Source organism: Metopolophium dirhodum, chromosome 1 (genome assembly GCF_019925205.1).
Source record: "Metopolophium dirhodum isolate CAU chromosome 1, ASM1992520v1, whole genome shotgun sequence".
In the NCBI taxonomy this organism is placed as follows: Eukaryota; Metazoa; Arthropoda; class Insecta; order Hemiptera; family Aphididae; genus Metopolophium; species Metopolophium dirhodum.
The window spans coordinates 91,756,270-91,771,999 of NC_083560.1; the positions used below are offsets into that span (position 1 = coordinate 91,756,270).

General features: G+C 28.5%; 1 protein-coding gene across 1 annotated transcript; it reads right to left on the reverse strand.

Annotated features, from left to right (window-relative positions):
• Positions 1–14,122: 14,122 nt before the first annotated feature.
• On the reverse strand, positions 14,123–15,143 carry LOC132937516 (uncharacterized). Its single transcript, XM_061004333.1, has 2 exons — positions 14,898–15,143; positions 14,123–14,836 (listed from the first exon to the last, which is right to left on the reverse strand). Exons 1-2 carry the CDS (start codon positions 15,141–15,143, stop codon positions 14,492–14,494), a joined length of 591 nt encoding a protein of 196 aa, XP_060860316.1. The 3' UTR covers positions 14,123–14,491.
• Positions 15,144–15,730: the final 587 nt, after the last annotated feature.

Genomic DNA, 15,730 nt, shown 5'->3' on the forward strand with positions numbered 1-15,730 from the left:
AAAATATTAAAAATAAAAAGTTAACATTTTTGTATAAGCATTTAAAGTACGACTTTTAAAAACATTTATCAAGTTTAAAATTTAAAAATGATTTTGTAGTTCAAAATTTATAAAATGTTCAACTTTTATAGCTAAAAATTTAAAATTTAAAACAAGGTTTCTCGTAAGTAGGCTATTCTGAAACCAAATATATCAAAAAAATACTGTTTTTTTTATAGTTGTTTTATGTTAAAATTTGGACGAAATTACATATTAAATAACTTGCAAAAATGACGATTTTAGTTATTATTTTTTTGTAATTTTATAATATTAATTTAACTTACTTGCTACCATATTAATAACAAGTAATAACAACCGGCGGCCGTTGCTCAGAATCGTTTTTCGTATATATTAAATCATTGGATTAAAATTTAATACATTCGTTTCAGCGACCTGGAAAGTTGGAACCTACTGTATAGCAGAGCGACTTCCACTTACCCTCTTTTTTAATTTTTATTAGTTTTGTATCAGTCATCACCTTTTGGGGAAGTAAAAATGCTTCAATTTGTAACTTTCAGTATATTGTTCGATGCGAAAGTGAATCTAGTTGGTTCATTGAAGAGGTAAAAATTTAGAAATCCCAGTAGTTTCCAAAAGCACTTAGGGGAAAAAAATAATGATAAACGGATAAAATCGATATTTTTTACAGTTAATAATAATTAAACTTTTTACAAACATTTTATGAATTATTATTTTAATGTTAATCTTATTATATTATCTATATTTCATTTTTTGTAAACAAATAAATAGATTAAAATATAATTTTTTTCCTTTTAATATAACTTGGTAGTTTTATACGTTTTATATTTTTATTTGAATTTTTCGGTATTTATATAAAGTGCATTCTATTATACAATTTTTGAGATTCTAATGAATTTATCAAGGTTTTTAGTGAATTTCCTGAGTTTATAGTATATTTTTTAAGGTTTTTTATTGCATTAAATTCACAACCCTAATACTATTATTTCAATACAACTTAGTATAAAAACATCACTCAATAATGCCCGGAAAATACACTCATAGGCAACACGTCATGTCGCGATACTCTGGAATAGCATTGAGTATAATATATATTATATATTGTTTATATTGTACAACATAATATACTCAATGGTAATGATATCTTACGAAAATCACATTTTCCAGGAAAACCTTTTTTCTAACGAATTAACTCTAGGTGGTATCGTGCAGGGTACCTAATGGCTCACTGTAATGCGCGACAGTTCATTATTAAAAAAGGAATTTAATTATGTAAAATGATTTAAATTAATACTTTCCTCTGTATTAAACTTTAACATTTTAAGTTAGTACTTAGTACTTAGTAGTAAGTAATTTTTATATTATGAGATGGCCGGTACTCTCATGGTTACGTATTTCATACTTTCAGCTAAAACTTGTATACCTAGTTGTATCAAAATATATATTTACGGTATATCATAGTTATTATTTATATTATAGATTTTAACGTAACAATATATTAGCGCCTTTTGTTAAGTTTTCAAGCTTTTTTATCCAAAAAAAAATAAAATGTTATTGACATTCATAGAAAAAAAACTAAAAATGTCCGTGAACAGTTCAAATCAAATTTAAAATATTTTGAAAATTTTACTGTGTATAGAAAATGCTAATATAAACAACCAGTAAAACGTCATGAATCGGTCATTTGTTTTAAAGTTACCAAAAATTAAAAACCAAAATCTATTTTGCGTAAAAATTTTTATTTTGTTTTTCCCGGTGCTTTTGAAAACTATAGAAAATTTTGACTTCCCGAATGCACCAAAAATATTCACTTTTCCATCTAATATGATAGGTACTGTTGAAGAAAATCAAAGCAGTTGTACTGCCCTTAACCGTGATGACAGATAGAACAATTAAAATTAAAATTTAATTTTAATTTAATGTTTTTTAGGCTATAGTCCCATCCCTGATAATGAATAATAACTAAATAATTGTTTGTCCATTTTATAATATAAGCTAATTGCGTGAATTTTATAGTTTATAAAGTAGGTGAGAAAAAATTATAACATTATATAATATACCTATATTTTGTAAACTGGCAAATCAACTTATATTAATTGTATTATGTTAATAGCACCTGTGGTTGAGAAATATTTCAGATACAGGAAATCTGAATCAATAATATTTTAAATTTATACGTGACGAATGTTTACCAATTATTAATTATTAATTATCTATATAACTACCTATAATTAATATTCTGTAAAACGTACAAATAAATATTAAAGTCTAATTATAAATTTGATTTAAGATTAATATTAATAATATACTAGAATGATAGGTAGGTAGTTACATTTTATAATAATTTTGTTACGTAATTTTATGGACATATTCTGATGACACTGGCCGACCGATTTAGCTGACTATAACAAGACATAACATGACATAACTAGATATAACATGTAATTTGCTTCGTATTTGCGGCTCTTAAATTAAGCTATTAAAAATCATTACAAAACGTCAATAGTTTAATGGCAATAATAAATATAGCTCTAAATAATCAGCATTTGTTCATTTATTGTAGGTATAAACGACAATCGTTTATAAATATTTTTAGATATTATTTTATTAATTACGGGAAAATGGAATTTAAAAAAAGGGGGAAAGCAGGTATAGCCGCTTTGCCGTACAGTTTGTGTTGAGTGTACCTACATCGCCATTAAGGAGTAAGTTACTGCAATGTATGTTTTAAAATTATTGAAAAATTATTGAATATGAAAAATGATTCTGAGCGATGCTGGCAATTTTTTATAATAAAGTAATTTATTTTACTATTAGAAATAATAGGTATACAGTAAGTTGAATTAATTTTTGCCGAAAATATAATTGTGTATATAAAATATAATAATATACCAACTTTAAAAGTTTCAAGAAGATATCCAAAAATTATATTTTTAAATTAAAACAAAATAATTAAAAGTGTTATTTTTCGTTTAAATATCTAATTTTGGTCAAATTTGAAACTAAAATATTTATAAAAAAAAAAATATATTTTTTAGATTTTTATGATATAGTATGAACTACTTATGAAAACCCTTATTTTAAATTTTCAATCCTAAATATAAAAATTGAACATTTTATACATTTATAACCACTAAATTATTTGTAAGTTGTCGTAATTTTGAATTTTGTCAAAATTTGAACTTCAAATGCTTATAAAAAAATTGTGCTTATGTATATTTTTAAATTGCTATGATATCAACTTATGAAGAACTATATTTCAACCCTATTTTCTTATTCGTCATTATTTCTGTTTTTATTAATAATAATTACAATCAAAATATATAATTCAATTAGATAATAAAATCATTATCATTCGTTATTATTTCTGTTTTTATAAATAACAATTACAATCAAAATATATAATTCAATTAGATATAAAACATTGTCCTTTACAACAAATAAAAAAATGTATATTCAATTTATTTAGTTTCACCCATTTAAATTGTTTTAAATAATCTTTATTTTTTCCCGCCTTCTCTATCCTTAGCTCCTGAAAACCAGCGACTCAATTGGCTGACAATTTCCTTACTTTTTACATCCGCAAACTTTGTAGTAGGTAAATGCTTCTAAACTAAAATATGTATTATACTTAAAAATAATTATAGATTTTAGATTTTGTTTATAATGAATGTGATCTTTTACCTATAGCAAGTGTTTGTATGTTTCTGTTGCAGAGAAATTAAACTTCTTTATCCCATTGGTTTCCCTTCCAAAAGCACTATAGAGAACTTGAACACTTTTTGCTATGATTTCCGGGATCACACCCTTCAAATTGTTCGGATAATTTCACCGAACTCTTGATGTTGAATGTTAATCGCCATGAAACATTTCTAAAAATAAATAAAAATATAAATATATAATAGAAATTAAATGACATAAACTGAACAATCTCCGAAAGAAATCTTACTAGTTTTTTTTCAACTCTATGTTAGTTTTCAATCGTTCCTCAAAATCTTGGAATGATTCCAAATTTAATTTGGGAGGCCAATTATATTTTCTTCTTGCATAATTTGTCCTATTAAATTGTTGTTACTATTTGTGGTAATTAACGTATGTCCATGAATTTGACCCACCCACTTTCTATGATAAGACCCAAACCAATACCAAAAGTTAGCAAATAGTTAGCAAATAATAGCAAATTTACTATAGAAGTTAGCAAATCATTATTGAGGCAGTTATAAGCATTATTTATTTGGGTGGGCCAAGTTCAGGTAACCCACCCACTTTGTCCGATCGTCTCCAAACAAACGCCGGTAGTTAGCAAACAGTTAGCAAATAATAGCAAATCAATTTTTGAAGTTGGCAAATCAAAATTCTATTTTTGGCCGATTTTGGAAAAAAAATTCCAGCCCACCCACTTTGTCCGATCGTCTCCAAACAAACGCCGGTAGTTAGCAAATAGTTAGCGAAATAATAGCAAATTATTAATTAGTATTTTTGCATGACTCTTTTATATTATTTTTAGATTATGAATTACGATAATATCCATAATAAAACTCATATACTCATATACGATATTAGTTATTACTTATTAGGTGTAATTTTTAGTGTTTTATAAAATAGATACGTGTATGAGTATGATTTTGTATCCTTGGTGATATGAAAACTTCTAAAATATTCTCAATCTGCTTGAGTAGCGTACATAAGCCTTTTTTTATGGGTGGGGGGTTACAAAAATATTTTCATATCTACATTATATGGGATTTGACCATGTTATAGATAGTATAGTTAATACCTACTTCACTTTCACGAACTTCACGCCCGTGTATTATTTGGCTGTAATAATATTATATACTAATTAGTGACATAAAGCAAATAAACGTATTGTGTTATTTTACCACCTCAATCCAAACTAACACTACGACCGGATCATGATCAACCAGTGTTCAATCATCGTGTATGCATCACAATCTGTAGTCTGTGTTTTTTTCACACGATTAATGTCTTCTGGTATCATCACATATCGTGGTTAATGCTAATAAGATGAACACGACAAATGTAAATCTATTAACGGACTAAGATATTAATATTATACAGGATTATGGAACACAAATAATATTTGTTGGGGACTTCAGCATTTCACCACTAGTTTGGATTTAGGTGGTAAAATAACACAACACGTTTATTTGCTTTATGTCACTAATTAGTATATAATATTATTACAGCCTAATAATACACGGGCGTGAAGTTCGTGAAAGTGAAGTAGGTATTAACTATACTATTTATAACATGGTCAAATCCCATATAATGTAGATATGAAAATATTTTTGTAACCCCCCACCCGATTTTTTTTTTTTAAAATCGGCCAAAAATAGAATTTTGATTTGCCAACTTCAAAAATTGATTTGCTATTATTTGCTAACTGTTTGCTAACTACCGGCGTTTGTTTGGAGACGATCGGACAATGTGGGTGGGCTGGAATTTTTTTTCCAAAATCGGCCAAAAATAGAATTTTGATTTGCCAACTTCAAAAATTGATTTGCTATTATTTGCTAACTGTGTGCTAACTACCAGCGTTTGTTTTGAGACGATCGGACAAAGTGGGTGGGTTACCTGAACTTGGCCCACCCAAATAAATAATGCTTATAACTGCCTCAATAATGATTTGCTAACTTCTATAGTAAATTTGCTATTATTTGCTAACTATTTGCTAACTTTTGGTATTGGTTTGGGTCTTATCATAGAAAGTGGGTGGGTCAAATTCATGGACATATAGAAGGACCTTATTGGTAAATTGAAAAGACCATAAATCCACGTTGACGAATTACCTAGTAGGTAATTACCACTTTTTTGGAGGTCCATCATTCATCGTGTACATGTTAACATGTGTTGAGTTCCTGTTTTTATTTTTCACATAAAATTAAAGTCATGATTAAACATGTCTATAGAATACCTACTTTTTGATAACTATGGGTTTGCAGTCTGCATTCTGGTTAGGCTAAGGGCACTTAAAGTAACAAAACCATATGATAATATGTTTGAATAAAAAGGCGATAATATTATACAAATTATAAAATACTTAGTTCTCAATATGTAACAATTAATAATTACATAACTTGTACCTATCATATTTATATAAGTATTTTGAATATAGACAATATGTAAGTACATAATAATATTATGGTTGTTGGTCATCGCAACATATTCTTACCTATTAGATATTGCTTAACAAGATAAAAAACAAATAAACAAATAACTTTTAATCACCACTTAGGTCACGTAACGACATATTATAGTGACTGCAATTTTCAATACTTTTTAAATAAAAGTAAGCTCTAGTTGTAACAAAATTACTTTTTAATAAATAGAATGATGTTTTATTGGAAAAAATGTATACGTTATTTAAGTTATTTTTAGATTCTGAGCGGAGTAAAGGATCTAGTGGTTTTAAAAAGGTGTTTATTTTTTTAATCCTGTATACAAAATTTCTACTAGGAGTGTTTCGTATCTTATATTTTAGTAAATTGGATCAAGATGGTACTTTAGAGAGGGCATTTTTCGATTTTCTCAATAGTTATTTTAATGCCACGGGAAAACCACCAACAAATTACAAAAAAAACCGCTGAAAATGGGATTTTAATTTTGTTTATCACCATAGAAACGAATAAAAATAACGATTTTAGTTATTTTGTTGTATATTAATTCAACTTACAGGCTATAATAAAAATATATAACAATATAAAATATCTAGACTGACAAACCGTCTCCGCTCAGAATCGTTTTTCGTATACAATGATATGATATCATTGAATTCAAATTTGACATAATCCATTGTACAGTGACCCACTTGTAACCTACTGTACAGTAGAGCGACATCCACTTACCCGCTTTTTTGTTGTTTATTTAAAAATAAAGAATAATCTGTTAAACAGTTTATTGCCTTTTTTAGTTGTTAAACATACATTTTATGTAATATCATATTGTTGATTGTTATGAATGGTTAATGTATTGAATATTGAAAACATATTCATTAAGCTCCAGCAATATATTTAAAAATAAAACCTAAAAGTTACTTTTTTGATTCAAAATAATGTAACTTAAATAAACAATTAAACAAAGCGGGTAAGTGGATGTCGATCTGCTGTACAGTAGGTTACTAGTGGGTCAATGTATAATGGATTGTATTAAACTTGAATTTAATGATATATATAACGTTTCTGAGCGAGACAGTTTGTCAGTCTGGATATTTTATATTGGTATTATTTATTATAGCCTGTAAGTTAAATTGATATTATAATTTTTTATTCGTTTCTATGGTGATAAACAAAGCGTTAGAAATAAAAAAAACCCATTTTTAGCGGTTTTTTGTAATTTGTCAGTGGTTTTTCCCGCGACATTAAATAGCTATTAAGAAAACAGAAAATGTCCTCTCTAAAGTACCACCTTGATCTAATTTGCTAAAAGATAAGATACTATATGTTGAAATCAAAGCACTCCTTGTGGTAGACATTTTGTATACAGGATAAAAAATAAATAATAATAAAAAATTAAACACCATTGTAAAACAGCTAGCTTCCTCGCTCCGCTCAGAATCTAAAATTAAATTAAGAAGCATTTTATAAAAATGTTGTGTGATGATTTTTAGTATAACTAAACTACCAAGAAAAAGTAAGGCTTATAGCACATTAGCTCTACTTAGGGGTTTAGGAAATTATATATTTGTGTAAACTTAATTATTAAATCAAGGCATATTAATTAGTTTAATTTTATTAAAAATGATTTATAGTACAGTGAAACTTCCATATAACGAAGTCGAATAAGCAGCAAAAAAAATTCGTTATATAGAGGAATTCGTTAAATAGAATTACGTATTTTTTTATTATTTTTTTATTATGTATATTGTATGTATGTAAAAACAACATCAAACATCATATTACAGTTTAATTTAATTTTTAACCTTAAATATAATTTAAAAGAAATAATCAGTAAGTTTTGTTTGCTTATTATTTTTGAAAATTGTCCTTCTTTTGTAAAAAGTTTCTATATCGTCAAGTTTTACATCATATTATAGTTTAATTTAATTTTTAACATTAAATATAATTTAAAAGAAATAATCAGTAAGTTTTGTTTGCTATGTATATACTTACTGTGGTTAAAGTAAAAGTATTTTACTGATTTGTAAGTTATAATAGGTAGATACTGTAATTAAAGATTTGTATGAAATGATTTTAAGTTTTTAACTACGTTTTATTTATCAAATTTACTAGAAAAAGCTAAGTCAGTATACAATGAATACTTTGACTAGTATTTAGTTATGAGCCAAGTTAATTATAAAATTTAGTAAATTCCCATTTTTGGGACATTTTTTGCCAATTTTTTAAACATTAATATGTTGCACATTTCTACGCGCATGCGTATAATGAGAAGATAATATATATTTAATTTAATTAAACCATTTATTATAAATATTAGTATTTATAATCAATGGTTAAGCTATTATAATAACGGCTCAGAAGTTCATACCCTAAAAAATGCCTAAATACTAGCTTAGGCACTAAAAAATGGCCAAATATATATATATATGTATATAATATAAAAGAATGTTTGTATGTAGATTAGACCTCTGGGAAGAAGATAGATTAATTTAAAAAGTGTTAAATTTGGCTTTTTTATTCATTGGATTTTGGTACGGTTAGGTTAGGTTAGAATTTTGTATTAATTAATTATATTAATCCACCGTAGGTGGAATTAAGTAAAAACGACAAACTTCGTATAACTTTGATACTTAAGAGTTAAATCATACATTTACGTACAAACAGCACGGGGTCCGCGATCTACCGCAGGTAGATCGCCTACCTGATAATATACTGATGCGAAGCAGAATTTTTATTCTGGGCAACGGAAAAGTTAAGATAAGTTTTGAACACCATACACCTATTATTAAATAACGAATTGAACAAAGTTTGAGTCATATAGAGTTGGTACCTACATTCAACGAAGTGCACGGGATCAGCTATTTTTGATAAAAATATATTTATCATTAATACCGCTAGAAACATTTCAATACGTTTTCATTAACCATTTTTTATAATATTTACTTGCCGATCACATTAAACGATAACATTTGAATAAAAAATTATACATATCATCCTCCGGAGACAAAATAAACAACCAATCACGGGCGAAGCTGTGACGGGTTGGCTAGTATTTTATAAAGTGAAAAAACATGAATATTTGATTTTTTCATCAATTTTTGGGGTTTTCTTAGCATTATATCGAAAACAAATTCACATTAATATAACATAATCATTATTCATTATAGGTTATAGGAATATCAAAATTATGAAAAAAATGCTCAATAAAATATAAAAAAGCATAAATATGCCAAATGGTAAAAAAATTTCTAAATATGAAAAATAAAACTTCATATAGTTAACCATGTTACTTTGAAACTGATTTCTATATCCTCTACCATTCAATCCAACTTAACAAGATTGATATACAAATGCATTAACTTACGAGCTGTAATAATAACTAATAAGTCACTATTTTCTGTCCACTCAAAACAGTGTAAAATGATATAGCCAGCCAATTAACTGCAGATTGACCATTTCACATTTGATTGAACAGATTTTTATTCATCAACAATAGTTAAGCGATATTAAATGTTGGAGAAACTAGTTTTTGTTATAATACAACAATTTAAAATGTAAAAACAGGTACAATTTGTTTGTTTGACAATGTTTCAGTCAAAAAAATAAATATTAAAAATCATTTGATTAAGACATAGCAAACATGATAATTGGCAATGGGCCTAAAAAATCTAACCTAGAATAAGCCTATAATAATAATAAACATGATAATTAATCAAAATTAGCTAAACCAACCAAATTTCATTATTTTAGTCGGATAATTAGGTCTAAAGTCTAAATACAAAATACCACCTTTTTGCAAACCAAAACAAAACAAAACCTGAAATTGGATTTCTTAAATAAATTAACAATATTATTTGGACCTATTGCTAATAGCTAGGATTAAACATAGTAGTTAAGGCTCTAATACATTTATTTTTATGTATTCCTTAAACATATAACGGTATTACAACATCATCACCTGTTTTTACAGTATCAATCCCTGCACAAGCGTTTCCATCAACATCACGTGAATCACCAATCCCATCAACATCACATAGTTTATCAATACAACCAACATCACTCACTTCATCTACTCTATCCACGCGAGCCATTGATGTCACACCCAAAATGATAAAGCCGCTTCCTAAAGCTTTACCACGTAAAACCACCCGACGCGGCAGGCAGCCTAGAAAGACTAAAATATTGACGAAAACACCGGATAAACTAGATGTGCCACAAGAATCTTTAAACCAGTGTGAACAATATGGAAAAAAGAAAATTATTAAGAAAAATAAAAATCAGAGGTCGAAAGTACGAAAGCAAGTTCTACAGTCCAGCGATAGTGATAGCGAAAAAGAAGAGGAGTCCCTTATTCAATATGCTGACAGCTCAGACGGGTCTTTAGAGGATCTAATAGAAATAGATGAACACTGGTATTGTTTCGTGTGTAAAGGAGATGAAATTTTAGATATGCGTCTTTGCATTCATTGCAAAAGATATGTTCACGAAGTATGCGTGGGGCTAACTAAAAACGATACAGATCCATTTATTTGTTGTGAATGCGAATAACAAAGTTTTAAATTTAAAATAAAACGTCTTTTGTTAACTATTTATAAAAATATTATAATAAGTATGAACTAAAAGTCTGAAATATGTGATTGTATTACTAAAAATTAAAATATTAATTTGTTGTTTTTAACTATTTAAAAAAAAAATTAACTATAAAAAATATGTTACAATAAGTTTTAAATATAATGAAAAGTGTTTGTTATTAATAAATCTAAAAATTGCTTTTGTTATTGTTACCTATTTATAAAAAGTATTTATAAAAATGTTGTAACAAGTATGAAACTAAAAGTCTGAAGTGATTGTATTAATAAAATACTAATATTAATTTGTTTTTTTAACTATTTTTAAAAAAGTAGGTATTAATTATAAGAAATATGTTGCAATAAGTTTTAAACATAATAAAAAGTGGTCGTTATTAATAAATCGAAAAATTGCTTTTGTTATTGTTACCTATGTATAAAAATGTTTCATAAATAACAAAATATAGTTAATGTTCCTAGAACTAAAATCGCTGTGCCTTAACAAATATAATACCTATTCAAAATTTCATTTATATTTGTTACATTCATGAACTTCTTTGTTATGTTCATGTCTCCCGGTCCCATGGTTCAAGTCACCCGCACAACCGGGAGATTTGATCCACTTTCCAACTTTCAGAAAGATGGATGTAGCACTCATAATTATATATATAGAACAATCTGGAATTTATTATAGGTTACTATGAAGTTATACTTTCTGTAGACATCAATTCCATTTCTCTATGTCGATTACGAAAGAAGTTAAAATTAGTTTTCTACGAAGTGGTTCAACTATCCCGGACTCCCCCTATAGTTTATAGTTTTTACATTTTACAAAATGACTAATCGAATAATTGACTAAAATAAAAATAAAAATTACCTATTTTGCTATAATTTGTTAAGTAAACAGTATTTTTTTATGTATTGATAATATTTTTATTTTTATGTATATTAGTTGGAGTAACTACAACTTCTGAAGAAAGTGAGCAATTTGAATTATTTACAAAAGATGGAAACCCTAGAAAAAGGAAAAAATGTTGTACAAGTCTTAAACAAAGAAAAGAAAAGAAACTGGAAAAACTCAAATGTAAACACCAAGTACTTCCACCATGCAAAGAAACTTGTAGGCATAAATGTATTGAAAAAATACCAGAAGAAAGACGGATTGAAATAAATACTATGTTCTGTGAGCTCGGTTGGGCAGACAGAAGAACTACTATTTGCAATTTATGTGAACGCTTAGAAGTAAAGAGAAGACGTGGAAAGGGACAACGTAAAAATAAACAATGTAGCTTTGAATATCATCTGGTCAATGAGTCTTCAATCAATGTTAAAGTTTGTAAACAATTTTTTCTTACTACTCTTGGTTTCAGCAAAACAAATGATAGAGTTGTTTTTGATGTTTTGAGTAAAACTGTTGGTGAGTTGACTCCTCCTTCTAACAAATGGTACAATAAAAAATGTGTCAATGTTGAGTTGCATGATTTAGTTAGTAAACACATTGAAAGCTTCAACCCAACTATTTCTCACTACCGCAGAGAGCATGCCCCCAATGTACGGTATCTGCCTAGTGATGTAAACATAACATCAATGCATGGCGATTTCAATGAAAAAAATCCAGATAGTCATGTTTCATATGATTTCTATAGATTGAAAATTAAAGAAAAACACATTTCATTTGCTATTCTTGGTCAAGAAGAGTGTGAGTATTGTGAGTCTTTCAAGTTGCATGACCATAATGAAGAAAATATGAACTCTGAATGTGACATTTGTGTTACAAAAATTGAGCACAGTTATCGTTACAAAAACGCAAGAGAATTGTATAAAGAACACAGCGATAAATCATCAAAACAAAAAACTGAATACTCTACAACTGCTACAACCGCATATTATTCAGCAGATTTGCAAAAGGTAATAATGTTACCAAGAGTAGACTCATTCAAAAAAGTGATTTTTGTTCGAAGATTAACTGCATACCATGAAAGTTTTGTTCCACTGGGTGACAAATCTATAAATGACACATTTTCTTGCATTTGGCATGAGGCAATAAGTGGCAGAAACAAGGAAGACATTATTAGTACTTACTATGCGTTTTTGATAAGCTTAAGAGATATTCCACATGTAGTGATTTGGCTTGACAATTGTTCAAGCCAAAACAAAAATTGGACATTGTTAAGCTTTTTAATTTTTTTTATTAACAGCAATCAAACGGCAACAAATATTATTGACTTATTCTTTTTTGAACCCGGTCACACGTTTATGAGTGCTGATAACTTTCACCATCAAGTAGAATCGTCATTAAAGAAACGAAAAAAAATATATGACTTTAATGACTTTTCAGATGCAATTCAATATGCCAAAAAAGACAAAATGCAAATTTAGGACTTTTATTTATGGAAGGATAACAAATCTCAATTAAAAACATCAAAGAGCGCCAATAGAGTTTTACTAAAAGACATCGTAGCGATTAGAGCTGAAAGAAGTAATTTTAATTTACTCTATAAAACAGACCTAAAAAAAAATGATTACCAAATATTAGATTTTCTTAATAAAAGACATTTAAAAAAGACTGCCATGCCAGAACACAAAAATGAACCATGTGGTATTCCGATCACTAAGAAAACAGATATCCTTGATCAATTAAAACAGGTTTTGCCAGAAAATCGAAAACCATTCTGGAAAAACTTACCATCAACAAATAGCAATTGATCAGTTTCTAATAATTGTAAAAATATGTGATTATAATATTATTATTAACTAACTTATGGATCTCGATATAAGTCTAAATACTGACTTGTATCGAGATCCACTATCCTGTTAAAACAATATTTTATTAATCTATATATGTTGTAACAATATTTTATATTTATATTAATCTACCTATCTTTCTATATTGATATAAGTCAGTATCTTGTCACTATTTAGTGTTTTTATTGTTATTAACTTTTTTATTATATCCACTAACCTATGTTATAACAATATTTTGTTAATCTACCTTTATATCTTGATACAAGTCAGTATCTAATCACTACTTTTGTTGTTATTAATGTTAATATTATTATTATTTACATAAATCAGATAATAAAGAAATTATGTTTTAAAATGTTTTATTACTAATTAGTGTTTTTATCTAATAAATTTACAAATCAATCAATAATATACTTTTGTTAGGTATAATTATGATATTTTAGTATTTATATTTCTTGTACTTGGGTGATTAATTAATTGTATAAATATAATTAATAGGCTTTTTTTATTGGGAAAAGATTATTAACTTAATCAACTTTATGGTATATTTCTACTTTACCGGACACCTTTTTTTTTTTGCGATTTTTGTAATTGAAATATATGTAGGTAAGTACGCTGAAAACGATGGTGAAGTCAGAATTTGGGGGGCTCGGACTTAGTTTCGAAGTTATCGGCGAATGAAGTTCGCTATTTTAAGTTCACTGTCCCTATCATGAAGATTGATGCTAGCAAAGCATCACTGCCCATACTACGACATAACTTACCCTGTGACCTACTTAAGGTGGTGTTGCACAGCAAGTCGAGGGATATTTTCGATTTGCGGAGCGGAGCGACGGCGCCGAGGAGCGTAGCGACGAGTGCCGCTAGCAAGGCATCACTGCCCATACACGCGAATAAGTCCCAGCGCATGCGCAGTAACGCCACAGATTATATGAAAACAGATTGTGCACTTCCTATGCACAACAAATTTTTTCAACTATTTTAATTTTTATTCACTATCAACTAAGTACAATTCTTATAATTCTACAATTCTTCGTCGTTGCCGTCGTCGTCGTCGTCGTCGTCACCGCCGCGGCCGTCATTAAATATAACATTTTCGTTATCTTTATGGTACAGTCTACCGGCGTTTTTGAAAAACTCAGCTGTCGGATCTAAATTGTAGATCCGACAGTGTTTGGTAAACATGTGTTTGGCCAAGTATCCCGCGAAAAATTTTTTTTTCCGGCAATAATTGGACATTGATGCCTTGGCGTGTCTCCAGGAAGTCTCAATGGAATTTGAGTGCACTCCAGTTTCCGGGTCCTTGAAATGGAGGCTATGGTTGACCGTCATGTGGACATAGCCTTCATTGTTTAAGGTGTTGTAAGCCTAAAATAAAATTATTTATTCAATTTATATTAATAATACTATATGCAATATTCAAGCATACCTTCCAACAATCGGAGATTATGGTTGTTCCGGGCTTGATCCACTCTTTTATGACGTTTAGTAGGGTTGTGGCGTCACGCTTTTCAACCGGGACCATGAAAACATTGCCAGTTTCCCTTTCATAGCCCCCGAATACCCACTGTCCCTCAACCCTGTGACCTCTATGGTGTTTTCGACGCCCAAATTTTGATTCGTCAATCTCAACTGTGTGGCCATATCCTCCCAATTTAACTTTTTTGATCACCATTGCGTCATATGTGACTTCTCGGCAAAATGATGACCAATCAGTAATGACCTGATGTGATAGCCGCAATTGGGTTTTTATGGCCGGAAATGTACAGTTTGACGTCCATAAGTTGACGAAGCCACAAATGTCTAACAGTGATAGATGTGACTTATAAAAAAAAGTCTTGTGTCGGAGTGACAAGCTAAAAAATGTATTTAAATTAGTGAAGAACTGATCAATTAATCTATTAAAACAATCGACTTCCCCGGTTTTTTTTAGTAATTTATTACATTTTAGTAGTACTTACCTATAACTGCAGAGTTTTTTCCCCTTTTTAGAATTAATTTTTTCACGACAAACCCATTTAAACTTGTCTTTCACCAACTTCATTTGATGTCCACGGATACATTTTTCTTCCGTGGGCAATGCACCTAACAGTTGTAATTTATTTATCAAACCTAAACCGTCGTTTAGGTTTGACATCATAAATAAATCGAATAAATTAATATGATTCTCCATCGTATAGGAAAGTAGTGTCGTAGATGTTTTCGCGTACGCACAGAAAAACACAGTGGTTTTTTGTTATAGAAAATGTATAATACGTTAGA

Bases quoted from the DNA above. Each gene is read 5' to 3' on its own strand.
- LOC132937516 (XM_061004333.1), bottom strand. From the start codon at position 15,143: ATGGTGATCAAAAAAGTTAAATTGGGAGGATATGGCCACACAGTTGAG. The intron at 14,837-14,897 runs GTATGCTTGAAT...ATTTTATTTTAG, and splicing joins TAATCTCCGATTGTTGGAAG to GCTTACAACACCTTAAACAA.